The 13,432-nt window shown below is 43.9% G+C and overlaps 2 protein-coding genes across 6 annotated transcripts; one reads left to right on the forward strand and one right to left on the reverse strand.

Annotated features, from left to right (window-relative positions):
* Window positions 1-198: 198 nt before the first annotated feature.
* Window positions 199-7,703, reverse strand: khk (ketohexokinase). 5 transcript variants are annotated; one of them, XM_028004129.1, is made up of 9 exons: window positions 7,426-7,703; window positions 6,467-6,606; window positions 4,486-4,620; window positions 4,193-4,327; window positions 1,926-1,998; window positions 1,474-1,620; window positions 1,315-1,403; window positions 1,093-1,250; window positions 199-1,020 (listed from the first exon to the last, which is right to left on the reverse strand). In XM_028004129.1, exons 2-9 carry the CDS (start codon window positions 6,589-6,591, stop codon window positions 929-931), a joined length of 954 nt encoding a protein of 317 aa, XP_027859930.1. In that variant the 5' UTR covers window positions 6,592-6,606; window positions 7,426-7,703; the 3' UTR covers window positions 199-928. The 5 variants fall into 5 exon arrangements, with proteins under 5 accessions (XP_027859930.1, XP_027859929.1, XP_027859931.1 ...); XM_028004128.1 differs by having other exon boundaries at window positions 6,490-6,606; window positions 7,426-7,702; XM_028004130.1 differs by lacking the exon at window positions 4,486-4,620 and having other exon boundaries at window positions 6,490-6,606; window positions 7,426-7,700.
* A 369-nt stretch (window positions 7,704-8,072) lies between these two features.
* Window positions 8,073-10,520, forward strand: LOC114136249 (nuclear factor 7, brain-like). Its single transcript, XM_028004118.1, has 2 exons — window positions 8,073-8,277; window positions 8,431-10,520. Exon 2 carries the CDS (start codon window positions 8,448-8,450, stop codon window positions 9,831-9,833), a length of 1,386 nt encoding a protein of 461 aa, XP_027859919.1. The 5' UTR covers window positions 8,073-8,277; window positions 8,431-8,447; the 3' UTR covers window positions 9,834-10,520.
* The last annotated feature ends 2,912 nt before the right edge of the window (window positions 10,521-13,432 follow it).

Genomic DNA, 13,432 nt, shown 5'->3' on the forward strand with positions numbered 1-13,432 from the left:
GGTTAAAATAAAAACGTCTGAAGAAGTGGATGTCACACGGGAGCGGATTATTTTACGGAATTAAAGGATTGATTTAAAGTTCAGCAGCGGGAGCTGACAGCACAACACAAAATCTACAGGAACTGGGAAGGTTAAAGGTTACAGGACCTGCTTTCCTGAAACTCATTTTGAATTATTCTAAAAAAAAAGACACTTAAATTCAGCTTAAATTCAGACTTTAATCACATTTGGTTCTGGTCTGATCAGCTACAAGTCAAGTAGTTTTTAATCCAGTCAAGTTTATTAGTATAGAACATTTTAGCAAAGTGCTTTACATTATAAAAGCATGATGCAGTCATCAATTATGAAACAAGCAATAAACAAACAGGGGCTTAAACTTTGTTTTTAAAGCTATTTCGTCTTGTTATGCCTCATTCATGAGAGAAACACATTATTCTGAATAAAATCTATACAATCTTTAAAGGATAAGCTTTAAGCATATCTTCCACAAACTTTTTATTAATCCCATATTTCTCTATTAAGATGTTTTGGCGGCTCTGATGTAATATTATTATCTTGTTTTCATTGGCTGAACATTAATGAGTTAAATAAATGAACTTCCTGCACTATTCTGATTTATTGAATCTGAGTCAAATTTAGAGCTCGTTTACTTAAAACGAAAACAGTTCTGAGCTCAGATGGTACCGTTACCATGGCGATCCACAGCTGTGAACCTGCAGCCAGTCGTATCTCCAGTGAGCAACAATCCACCAACATCCTCTCTGCTCTTCAGTTTATTCATAGAAATTTATTATTTAAGTAAAAATAAACACTTCTGTTTATTATAGACGATTGGTTATTGATCAGTTATTGATCAGATCTAGAAGTTATTTCAGGTCATCAATCTAATGAATCACTAACGTTCTCAGAGGAACCAACAGGTTCTGCATCACTTCTCTCTGATGCCGTCGTAACCATGGAAACCACACTTCCTGCCTGCAATCCTGCAGCCAAAGGCCAGCGCGTCCTGCACACTTCCTCCTGCAGACAGAAACGTTAACGGATCAGAACCAGACCGGGTCAGAACCAGTGGAACCCGGCCAGCCGCCTCACCGTTGGACAGCGTGTGGAGGACGCCGGCGTTGAAGGTGTCTCCGGCTCCCAGCGTGTCCACCAGCATTTCAGGAGGAAAAGCATCGGAATGGAGCAGCAGACCGTCAGGACCCAAAGCGTCGGCTCCTTTTTCTGCCCAGGCACAGATCAGGACAGCCCTGAGAGACAGACGGGTCAGAACCAGAACCGTCTGTGGCATTCCACTGAACTTTGCTCCCTCACCCCTTCTTCACTCGAGGGTAGAGTCCTCTCAGAGCCGCTTCAGGCGAGTCAAAGCCAAAGTGACGAGCGACATCTTTGCTGACAAATACCTGGAAAACAACCAGAACCTGGTCACTGACGGGTCGGACCGGACCCATCCGAACCTGGACGGTTCCGTACCACGTCTCCGTAGGGGAAAAGCTCGTACAGCGGCTCTCTGGTTTTCTCAATCTCCACGGAGATGCCGATCCTCTGATGGTCAGGAAGCTGGGCGTTAAACTTCTCAACCTGCTGGATCATCTTCACCTGTTCGCCAGCGTTACGGCCCTGAGACGCCACGTACCCAGCATCAGACCAGAAAAACACCAGTAAACACCCAATAAAACCCAGTAGCACACTAAAATCCCAGTAAACCCAGTCAAACCAGTGTCAACAGAAACCCGTTCAGCTTCAGTGAATCTGATTCACTCGATCATTCTCAATAAAAACAGTTTTAAAGTTCATAAATTTATCAAGTCTGTTAGAGAGAAGCATTTCTGGTTGATCGGATCTCACTGGTCCAGAACCAGTGGACGGGATGTTCAGCTTCACTGGTGTATAGTGGGACCACTGGTCTGGTTCTGGTTCCTCACCTCCCAGTGGATCCACTTGAACTGAGCCAGGTCGACTCTGGAAAAGTCCTGGGCCGTTACGTCAGGAAGATCCCTGAAAGACAGAACCGGGTTCAGTTCTACAGAACCAGGACGGGTTCAGTCCAGAACCTCATCCAGTCCTTCAGGTCAAACATTCACAGGAGGCCTGGAGTCGGGACCCAAGGTTCTGGCCCGGTTCTGTTTGACCTGACGACCTTCATCAAGGAAGACGAGTTTCATGTTCAGCACAAACGTCTAAAATCACTAACATTGAAATTAAACTTTATGGATTTGAGTTTTTAATCACTAAAATCGATTCGTCTGGATAAAATACAGATCATTCTGTTCTAAACAGGAAATATAATAAAATTATTTTTATACTTAAAAATCAAACTGAACCTTGAAGGAGTTTTTACAGTTTGCTGGTCATTATGAATGGATGTTATTCTCACATCAGTGGCTGATTGATTAACATAAAGATGAATTAATTACTGAATTAAACCCAAACCACTGCAGACTTGCTAAAGAACATCCCGTTCTGATCCAACGGATTCCTTGCACTGCAAAAACACAAAATCCAACCAAATATTTCTGTCTAGATTCTGGTGTGAATATCTGAGTTCTAAACTAATTTACAGGAAACGTTTCAGCAAGATAAAAGAGCTTGTGTTAAGACCTTGGTGAAAAAGCACCAGCTCCACTAAATTCACTAAACTCATGGGAAAGTATTTTATTATAAGTGAAATAATCTGCCAGTGGAAGTAGTACTTTTTAACACCAATACTAAGGAATTGGTGATTTTAAACAAATTCCCATGTCTTACTGCAAAGTTACCTGTAAGTTGGTTTTGTCTTATTTCAAATGTTTAAAGAAATTTATACTAGAAAAGACAAATGCCTTGTTTTTACAGTGTGAAACTGACGGACCAATGAGGCTCTGTTAGAACTAAATAAACTTTTTAGCATCCAGTTTGGGTTTCAGGCAGGTTTACGCTCTAACCAGATTATTTCCTGGTTCTCCTGATCCGGATCAGAACCAGTGACTCAGTTCAGGTTCAGTAGTTGTGTTTGGAGTGAGTTTCTGCTTCAGGCTGACTGGTTCTGGCAGGTTCTGATCTTTGAGCCCGTCTGGATCCATTACATCATCGCTGAGCTGCTCCTGGGTCTGGGTCTGGCGGATATGTTGGTTCTGCCATCCATTCATACCGGTGCTGCGGGTCAGAACCAGGAGGAATCCCACACATGGACCGGATCAGGACGCTGAATTGGCTCCGATCCATCAGAGGAAACGTTCACACAGCAGATGGATACGCCCCAAATCCCAATGTGTCATGGCGGTCTGAACGCTCCAATCCTGATCTGGTCACCCCCAAACAGCTGCAGTCGGTGCTCCGCTAAAGGCTGTTAGCTGTTAGCTTTCTGTTTATCAGCTCCCTTCATCTGGTGACCATGCAGTTGATCAACAACTTTAAAAGTTGCATAAACAAAGCGTTGCAGCGGCCATCTTTACTGCATAAACAAAGTGTTGCGGCCGCCATCTTTACTGCGAAACAAAGCGTTGTGGCAGCCATATTTACTGCGTAAAAAAGCATTGCGGCGGTCATCTTTACTGCGAAACAAAGTGTTGCGGCGGCCATTTTTACTGTGTAAAAAAAAGAGTTGCAGCGGCCATCTTTACTACGTAAACAAATGTTGCGGTGGCCATATTTACTGCAAAACAAAGCGTTGCGGAGGCCATCTTTACTACGTAAACAAAGAGTTGCGGCGGCCATCTTTACTGCGTAAAAAAAGCGTTGCGGCGGCCATCTTTACTGCGTAAAAAAGCGTTGCGGCCGCCATCTTTACTGCGAAACAAAGTGTTGCGGTGGCCATTTTTACTGTGTAAAAAAAGAGTTGCGGCGGCCATCTTTGCTGCATAAACAAAGCGTTGCGGTGGCCATCTTTACTGCATAAACAAATGTTGCGGTGGCCATCTTTGCTGCCGTAAGCAGAGCACTGCTGGGCGACGGCTACATTCTTCTTCTGAACCTGAAGCTGAGTCTGCAGTGGATTAGACCAGATCATTTCCTCCTGATTCCTTCAACACTTTGAGCAGCGTTCACTAAACTCCTCATCACCACAGACAGCAGGAGGTCTGGTGGACTGAGATGCTGCGTTGCCATGGAGACTAATCAGGAGCCGACAGGGAGGGCCTCTTGTGGTCGCCATGGTAACGGCTGGTGACGAGGCGCTGAGTGAACGCTGCGTGGCGGAGGGCGGGCCTCTTACGTATCGTAGAGAAGGACGGTTCGAGAGCCGCTGGATGGACAAACCACGCAACATGCACTTGGAGTTTGACCTTTGACCTGCCAAGCAACCGCTGACACGTCAATGGCACGCTGCAAGAAGTCGGCCATGATGAAACTGAGAGACAGACAGGAAACATGAACATCTACTTCAAAATAAAAGCTCTGACAGAGGGCTGAACAGTAGGGGGCGCAAGTGGTCTGCTATGATGGTGAAGCTGTAAAAACAGAGGCAGTCAGTGACACACACATACACACACCCACACACACACACACCTGTTCATATGCAGGATGGTTCTGCTTCCTGTGCGGATGTTGCTGATGACAACGGAGGCCGGAGATACGCACTGAGCATGCTCAGAAACCAGAGACACGTCGATACCAAACTTCTGAAAATCCTCCAAAACAAAGCTACAGACAGGAAACTTTTCAGCATTTCAAAATAAAAGAGTCAAGACAGGTAAAGGTTTCCCTGACAGGACAGAGGAATTCAACAGAGGAAACAGTTTCAGTTTATTTCTACAGCATCACAACACAAGTCGACTCCAGGGACTTTACAGAAAAAGCCATTTCAATTCAATCCCAGTTATTAATGAACATCCTGTCATTCAGACCAGTAGGGCGACAGTGGAGAGGAAAACCTCCCCCTTTTACAACCTCCAGCAGAACCAGAACCAGGCTCAGTACCAGTAGCTATGGAGGTTTGACTAGACAGAGCAGAGACACAAGAAGAAGAATCAGAAGAACTGAACCAGGAGAACTTTCTGTGTTAATGAAAAGTAATCAGTTCATGTTAGCAGCAGCTCCTTTAGCTGCTTCATCTGGAAGAGAAACGCAGTTACCGTAGCTCTGAGCCGGTTTTAAAAGCTGCAGGATAAAGGACAGAAGGCAGAGTTAGTCAGTAGCTTTGTCCAGGAGAGACAGAGTGAATGACTGAGACGGGCCACTGGGTCATGGCGATGGCAGCATTATGTCTGCTGATTCCCTCCTCCAGGAAGTTAAACACAGCGCCACACCAGGTGTAGAAGAAAAAACAGAATCAGCTTTTATTGTCATTATGCAGAAAGCACAATTCATTTCAGTTCAAAAAACAAAAGAAACAGACAACATAAGACAGGGGTAGGTGGGTGCCTCAGGCTCCAGCTATCAAGAAAGGCCCTAAAAGGAAAGGAAACAAAAAGTTAAGAATTGAAATAACAGCAAATAATGCAAACTGGAGAGTAGTAGGAAAAGTAAGTGAGAAAAAGCAGCAGTTTGTCCTCTGGCAGCCTGTAGCAGCATGACTACAGAGACAACTCAGCATAACCCCAGTCAGACCAGCTTCATCTGAAGGGAAAGTTTTCATCCTAGTCTAAGAAGTTTTCAGGGTGTCGCCTCAGCAAACTGGGAGCTGGCTCCACTCTACTGCCAGAACCTGCAGTCTGGTACCAAAGGGTTCTGGTAAGGCAAACATCTGGACCAGTCATGTCTCTGGTAGGAACATCCGGGCCGATCAGAACACCCGGGCCGATCAGAACATACGGGCCGATCAGGTGTCTGATGGACTTGCAGTTTTATTACGATGTGAGAAGGAGAATCTTGTTTCTGTTCTGGATTCAACGGAGAGCCATGAAGGCTTCCCACATTTTGGACCGCCTAACCGCACAACAAAAAAATAACAAAAAACCCCCCAAAAACATTCTAGCTGTTACCATAGCAACCCAGTACCGTCTACTTCAGGAAATTTAAGATGTCTGCAATCAGGACACCAGTATGGTCCTCCTCTGCCTGATAACATCCAGAACTTCAGTAAATGAAAACTGGTCCAACACCAAGCCCAGAACCTGCAGGTCCTGATAAACCTGTCCCAGTGCACAACATCGCTTCCTACTGGTTTCACTGGTGTAGCACAAGCCAAAGGACTGAACTCCATCAAGAGTGGACAGTTCTTTAGTCCTGCCCGAACCGAACTGTCCCACTCCACCCAACACCCGGAGTGGGTCAACAACAGAAGAACCTCGGAGTACCAGAGGACCAACTTGTAGATCCACTTGGGTCAGACAGGAAGAACGCTGCAGACGACCGACCTAACAAAACCTGTGCCAATTTATTTAACTGTCCTGATGTTCCCATTAGTACCAGGGAATCATAGGGATGTCGGTAACGGACCAATCAGGAGGCTGGATGGTGATCATCACCTGTTCTGCAGCCGTCATGAATCTAGCTGAGCATGGATCACACTCAGACTGAGCTGTGATTGGTCTGTTCTGTGGATTACCTGATGAACGGACTGATACTCACTCTGCCACCGGCCCGGCGGCCAGAGAGCCCATGAAGGCGCACGGCGCCCCCAGCAGGGACAGAACCGTACAGGAGTTGGAAGCGTTTCCTCCACGCTGCCATCGCTGCGACACACACCTGCAGAGACACGGCCATGTTTGTTTTTAGGATTATTTTTAGGTTTATCCTGTTAGCTGCTTTTTGCACAAAAGACAGATCACATTTACACGACAGAGAAATTATTAGAGTAACATTCCATTTTTCCATCACTTTTATAGAAAGACAGACTCTAGCTCAAAAGGAAATCCAAAATATTTCCCTCCCATAAAAACATTTATACCTTCATTTAAAGTGAAAATGAATCACATTCATGTGATTCATAGCATCTACGTTCATAAATACACAAACACAAACATATATTAAAATGACTAATTAGAACAGTAGGCCCAGTTAAACCAGTAGACCCAGTGAGACCAGTTAAACCAGTAGGCCCAGTTAAACCAGTAGACCCAGTGAGACCAGTTAAACCAGTAGGCCCAGTTAAACCAGTAGACCAGCTGCAGGCTGACTCGTTTCTCTTCTGAAAACCCGGATGGTCAAAGATCGGCACCGAGTTCAGAACCTGTTACTGTTTTACAGAGAAACCTTTGACTGGAACGTTGAACCAGCTGATGAAGATGATGAAGATGAAGTTGATGATGATGAAGTTGAAGAAGATGATGATGATAATGATGAAGATGATGAAGCAGCAGCACCTTCACAGTGAAACTTCAAATTGTTTGAGCCTCAGATTTTCCTCCAGTAAAATAATAAGTGGCTCATCAGAAAACCCTGGTGAGCTCAGACAGCAGGCGACCAGAACCAGAACCACCAGAACCTCCAGAACCAGAACCACTGGAACCACCGGACCTCAGTCAGTGTGGTGATCATCTGGTCCGGTACTGATGGGGAACTGACCTGGTGTCGGTGTCCTCTTCCGGGTATTCCTCCACCACGCTGATGATGTCCAGACAAACCAGACCCACACACAGGATCTTCTTCTGATCCGCCATGTTGGTCCGCGCCCTGGTTTCAGCCCACAGTTTGGACTTTGATGCGGACTCAGGTCATCGTCAGATTAAAGTCACATTACATGCTTCACTTCCTGTCGGTGGAAGCTACAAAATAAAAGTCCCACAGCTTCTGACAGCAAGGCAAAGAGCTCAGAGTGAATGTTGTGAAGAACACTTCACTTCCTGTCACGTGATCTCTGAACAACCTGAGAACACAGAATTGCTCTGCTGCCATCTGCTGGACTGCGTATGAATGACAGGGCATCAGGTATTCAGTTGGTGGCTGTTTCACAGAAAAACACGGCAGAAATTTAGGAAAAGAACCTTGGTTAATATTTAAAAATCACCTGAAAATAAAAAACGAATAAAAACACATTTGAAACAAGTGTGTAAAATGTGATAGAAATGAATAAATAAATCAAATAAATCAATCTTGGCCTCCATGTTGTCCCTGCAGAGCCGAGCTTTTCTTTGGTTCCGTTCTCAGATCCTTCCAGGATAAAGTCCAGAAACTTTTCCTGAAATAATCTCTGCTTAGCAGAAGGAAAACTTCATGATGGATCACTTGGATACTGTGTAGTAGTAGTGCTTCTAAAACTGCAGGTACAAAGGAAATCCTTTAGAGGGCGCAATATTTGTGTCTAAAGTCTGGAATTTCACGAGGGACTTGAAAAAGCAGGAACTAGTTCAGTGGGCGTCACAGAGAAAGAAACTCTCCATGAGTAAACACCGAGGATCATCTTCATCACCTGGTCAGGTAAGACTAAACAGACAGAGGGAGAGCTGAAACACCGAAACACAGACGGCTGCAGATGGAAAAAACAACTAAATCAAAGTGAAAGTAAGATAATAGTTTGTGTTGGAGGGAAAATTACGTCCTGGTTTCACGCTTTGTCCGCTATGGTTTCAGTTTCAGTCGGAGACCAAATGGCGTCCAGGTTAGAGGAGGATCTCTGCTGTCCGGTCTGCTGCGACGTCTATAAGGGTCCGGTTATCCTGCCGTGCAGCCACAGCTTCTGTAAGGAATGTCTACAGACCTGCTGGAGAGTTAGAGCTGGACGCTCATGTCCGGTTTGTAGAAAAAGATCCGCAACAGACGCTCCTCCCTGTAACCTGGCTCTGAAGAACCTCTGTGAATCATTCCTACAGCAGAAAGACCAGAAAATTTCAGAGGGTCTCTGCAGTCTGCACTCTGAGAAACTCAAACTCTTCTGTCTGGACCATCAGCAGCCAGTTTGTCTCGTCTGCAGAGATTCAGATAAACACTCCAGCCACAGATTCAGGCCCATCGATGAAGCTGCTCAGGATCACAGAGAGAATCTGAAAACATTTCTGGAGCCTTTAAAGAAGAAACTGGAGCTGAAGAAGGAAGTTAAAGAAAAGTTTGATCAGACAGCAGAACACATGAAGGTCCAGGCCCGACACACAGAGAGGCAGATTGTTGAGCAGTTTAAGAAGCTTCATCAGTTTCTAGCAGAGGAAGAGGAGGCCAGGCTGGCTGCACTGAGGGAGGAAGAGGAGCAGAAGAGAGGGATGATGAAGGAGAAGATGGAGGCTCTGAGCAGAGAGATAGCAGCTCTTTCAGACACAGTCAGAGCCACAGAGGAGGAGCTGAGAGCTGAAGACGTCTCATTCCTGCACAACTACAAGGCTGCAGTGGAAAGAGTCCAGCGCTGCCCCCTGCTGGAGGATCCACAGCTGCCCTCAGGAGCTCTGATAGACCAGGCCAAACATCTGGGCAACCTGGCCTTCAACATCTGGAGCAACATGAAGAACATGGTGACCTACACTCCTCTGGTTCTGGACCCAAACACGGCTGGGTCAAGACTCTTCCTGTCTGAAGATCTGACCAGTGGGACGTTTGGAGAGAAACAGCAGCTTCCTGATAATCCAGAGAGGTTTGGAGCAGAGTGGTCCGTCCTCGGCTCCGAGGGCTTTAACTCAGGGAGCCACAGCTGGGATGTCGATGTTGGAGACAACAGAGTGTGGGTGCTCGGCGTGTTGGCAGAGTCTGTCCACAGGAAGCAGGACGTAAAGTCTGGACTATCCGTTATCTGGTTCTATGAAGGGATTTACTCAGCCGTCTGCCCGTCGGCTCCTTCCGCTGATCTCTGCGTCCAGAAGAAGATCCAGAGGATCCGAGTGGATCTGGACTTGGACGGAGGGAATCTGTCCTTCTCTGATCTGGACACGAACACACACATACACACCTTCACACACACCTTCAGCGACAGGATGTTCCCTTACTTCAGAATGGTGAAAACAACCAGGATCCTCCCGATGGAGATCTCAGTGATCAAACAGCAGCTCTGACGTCACGACATGGAGCTGCTGATCAGAGTGATCCTTATCGATCAGATTGAAACTGTGTTTTGATCATCCGGTTGCTTTCTGCTTCAGATCCAGATGCTACAAACTAAATATGACAGGAAGTGAAACTTCTTTACTTCCTGTGTGGCTCTGATCAGATCTTGAGTTTCATGAATCCATCATCTTTGTCTGAGTTGCATCCAAAACATCGATACCAAGTCGGTATCAGGATCGGAAAAAGCTCAATTCGGATCGGATATTGATCCTATTAGTTAATGGATCATTAGTTAACTTTATCAACTAAAGCTTAGTTAATATTTTAGTTAATGATTTTTAAAAAATGTTACTTTAATTTCTCAACTCTACCTCAAAAATGACTTTATTTAGATTTTTTTCTTAATGTTTATTTAGGAGAAAAGGCACACATTTTAGTTTTTCTACTGTTTGTTTATCTTTTTTCAAGGTGTTATTGGCTCTAGTGACTTTTAATTAATAGTTAATTGACAGGAAAGTTGGTAATGAGAGAAGAGGAAGACATGCGGCGAAGGTCACCAGGCCGGGAATCGAACCTGCGACGGCCGCGTCGAGGACTGAGGCCTCCATATGTGGGTTTTGCACAACCGCTGGGCCACCACAACTCTCCCCTTTGTGTATCATTTTAATATGTCATTAAAGTATTTTGTAAACTTACATTTTGTCCAAATTCTGTCCTACATTTAAAGTAACTCAAAGGAAAATACATAAGTCAAGAGTTTGATGATTTATCCAAATTAAATCAAACTGTCTGGTTTCCTCCTCCACAGCTCTATCGCTGTAAAAACAAAAACACTGAATATTAATGAATCGTTCCAAACTTTCTTCATAATTAGACAAAATGATGGCATTAAAAAGTGGCAGCAGGATAGAGTGAAAAAACCTTATTGTTGTTTTTCATACATTTTTTAACAATATTTGAAACATTTCTCAACATGAAGATGTGATTGTTTTAAATATTAAACGTTTATTGCCTTCAGCCACAATGTCACAAAAGACAGTTTATAAAAAAGCTGAATTACATCAAAACTCAAAAACCTTTCTACTAAAGTTTACTGTTTAAATGAGCATCGCTGTAATTAAACTACATTGTTTTAAATACACGTAGGAAATATTTTGACAATATGAATAAAATGTTTAATTTTTTATTAAATAAACTCCATAAAATTAGATAAAACTGTTTAATTGGACTTAGGTTTAACTAGTTATTCTTTGATCTGTTGTAATTAAAAGTTTATTTGCGAAACAAGTTTGCACAGAAACGTACTGTACATGTTGTATAAATAGTAAATGACTGAGGCTGATCTGGACTCTCATTGGTTGAACCACCTGCTGCTCATACTGAGCAGCAGCCAATCAGAGCCTCGATAATCCGGGGATTTCCAGAGCAGATTATTGCTTCCCTGGATCTGAGGAAGTAAACGACCTGCTCAGTGTTCAGCTACCTGTAACAAAATCACATTTAGGAGTTTTTTTTATTCTTGTTAGTTTAAAATTACTAATGATTCAGTTCAATTGTATTTGGCTAATTCTTTATAAGATGTTGAATGTTTACAAACGTGGGGAGGTTTATGGAGACATGAGTATTATTTATGCAGCTGTTAATTCTTTATCTAAGTTGCCTGATATTATTTATACTTATTAGTTTGAACCGTTTCTAAGATGATGGAAGATTAACGGGTACATTGCACAGATCTTGTAATGAATGTCCTAATTAGTAAACTTTATTTATTTGTGTATTTTATAGAGACCGTGCACAAAGGAAATGTAATTAGAACAAAACGTATTAAACTACAAAAGACAAGCGACGCCTGATCTGTGGCTGGACGGCTGCAGCTTCAGCTCATCCAACGTGGATCTGCAGGTCGGCTGCTGTCAACACTTCGGCACAGAGCTGCACAAACAATGGAAAAGAAGAAAACACAGATATGAGTTTCCAATGAAATGAGTATAAAGCATTCCTAATCTAAGCCAGTTGCCGTGGAAAAGAAGACCGGGAGAACATTACCTGAGACCTAAACCTCCCTCTACCCAGCATGCATCTGGCCTTTCCTCTGAACCAGCTGCTTCATCACACCAACTCCCAGGATCCGTGACCTCTGACCTCCACATCCCAGTTGCGAGTCCCTGAATCAAAGTCTCTGTAATTCTGGTCAAACCTCTCTGGGTCTTCAGGGAGTTTCTGCCCTGACCCAAAGGTCACAGAGGTCACAGAGGTCAGATCCTCAGAAGGAGACCGTCCTCTTCATCTTCGTCCAGATGTTTGGAAACTCCTGGGCCGGTGTGGCGTGGTCAGTAGGGGGCGCTGCACGATTCCCAGCTTTATGATCTGTTGTGTAAAAATGAGACTTGAGGAGCTCTGAGCCCGTCCTCCGTGGTTCTGATGATTCCTGATGAAATCTGTTCCCAGATTAACTGTTTATACAGATTAACTGATTATTTCAGATTAACTGTTTATTACAGATTAACTGGTTATTACAGATTAACTGATTATTTCAGATTAACTGATTATTACAGATTAACTGGTTATTACCAACATTTCCACCTGTCAGGCGGAAACCAGTAGGGAAAATCTCACCATCCTGTTCCAGAGGAAGGTGTTTAAAACCCAGAAACTGGAGAGAAACGGTGAAACCTTCAGAGGTGAGTTACGTCTAGAACGGCTGGAAGGAAGCAGTTTCTCTGTGGATCAGGTCAGGAGTGTCCAGATCAAACTGGGCAGCTCCCCTTCGCCCCAGTCCAGCTGAACTTTGACCTTCTGGAGCTTTTGAACTGGGAAGACTTTACATGGGAGACACTACACAATACTTTCCATCAAGCAGATTCAGTTCCCAGATGTGGTTCTGTGTTTTTTTTACCTGAAAAGTGTGGCATACATTTGTATAAATTGTGAAGAAGTGTTGAAGCCAACATCCTGACATTATGGACCCAGAGGATTTTTTTCTTATTGCTTCACCAGAATTTGGAAACACTCTGGTGTGTTTCGTACTCAGTCACAACAAACGTCAGTTTACAAAAACACAAAAATGAACTTTAAATATCCTCAGTGAAAACCTGGTTATTTCTTATTATTTGATGCTGAAAAACAGATGAAAATCAATCTGTTAACTTGGTGTTGATGTTTGAACATCGTTAAACGGACAAATAAGAAGCAGCAGATCAGAACCCGGCCTGTCAGCAGAGGGCGCTGTGGCACACCAAAGCAATTCTCTTTCCTCCTGTTTGCCTTTTGAATGTTTGTAAAGCGACTATATGAGAAAAATGATTTAGACTTCAAACATATGTCACAAACCACAGTTTAAAGGTAACTTACATGTAAAAGGGTGGTGGCAGCATCATGCTGTGGGGAGGCTCTTCTCTAGCTGAATCCAAGACATCCCGAACATACAGCCAGATTAATGCATATCCATGTCAAACTGGCCTAATCAAAACCCAGCCTTAAAGAACAGCTAGGAACTGATGTTACATATTAACAAATGGATGTTTACAGATTCCAAAGAATCCAGAGATGTGCAAATGAAACATTTCTCTCCCGGATGATATTTATCAGAATTAATTTAAAGCTCAGG

This window comes from Xiphophorus couchianus, chromosome 20, assembly GCF_001444195.1.
Source record: "Xiphophorus couchianus chromosome 20, X_couchianus-1.0, whole genome shotgun sequence".
Classification (NCBI taxonomy): Eukaryota; Metazoa; Chordata; class Actinopteri; order Cyprinodontiformes; family Poeciliidae; genus Xiphophorus; species Xiphophorus couchianus.

Bases quoted from the DNA above. Each gene is read 5' to 3' on its own strand.
- khk (XM_028004128.1), bottom strand. From the start codon at position 7,520: ATGGCGGATCAGAAGAAGATCCTGTGTGTGGGTCTGGTTTGTCTGGAC. The intron at 4,328-4,485 runs GTGTGTGTGTGT...TCTGTCTCTCAG, and splicing joins ACCATCCTGCATATGAACAG to TTTCATCATGGCCGACTTCT. The intron at 1,621-1,925 runs GTGAGGAACCAG...GTGGCGTCTCAG, and splicing joins TCAAGTGGATCCACTGGGAG to GGCCGTAACGCTGGCGAACA.
- LOC114136249 (XM_028004118.1), top strand. From the start codon at position 8,448: ATGGCGTCCAGGTTAGAGGAGGATCTCTGCTGTCCGGTCTGCTGCGAC.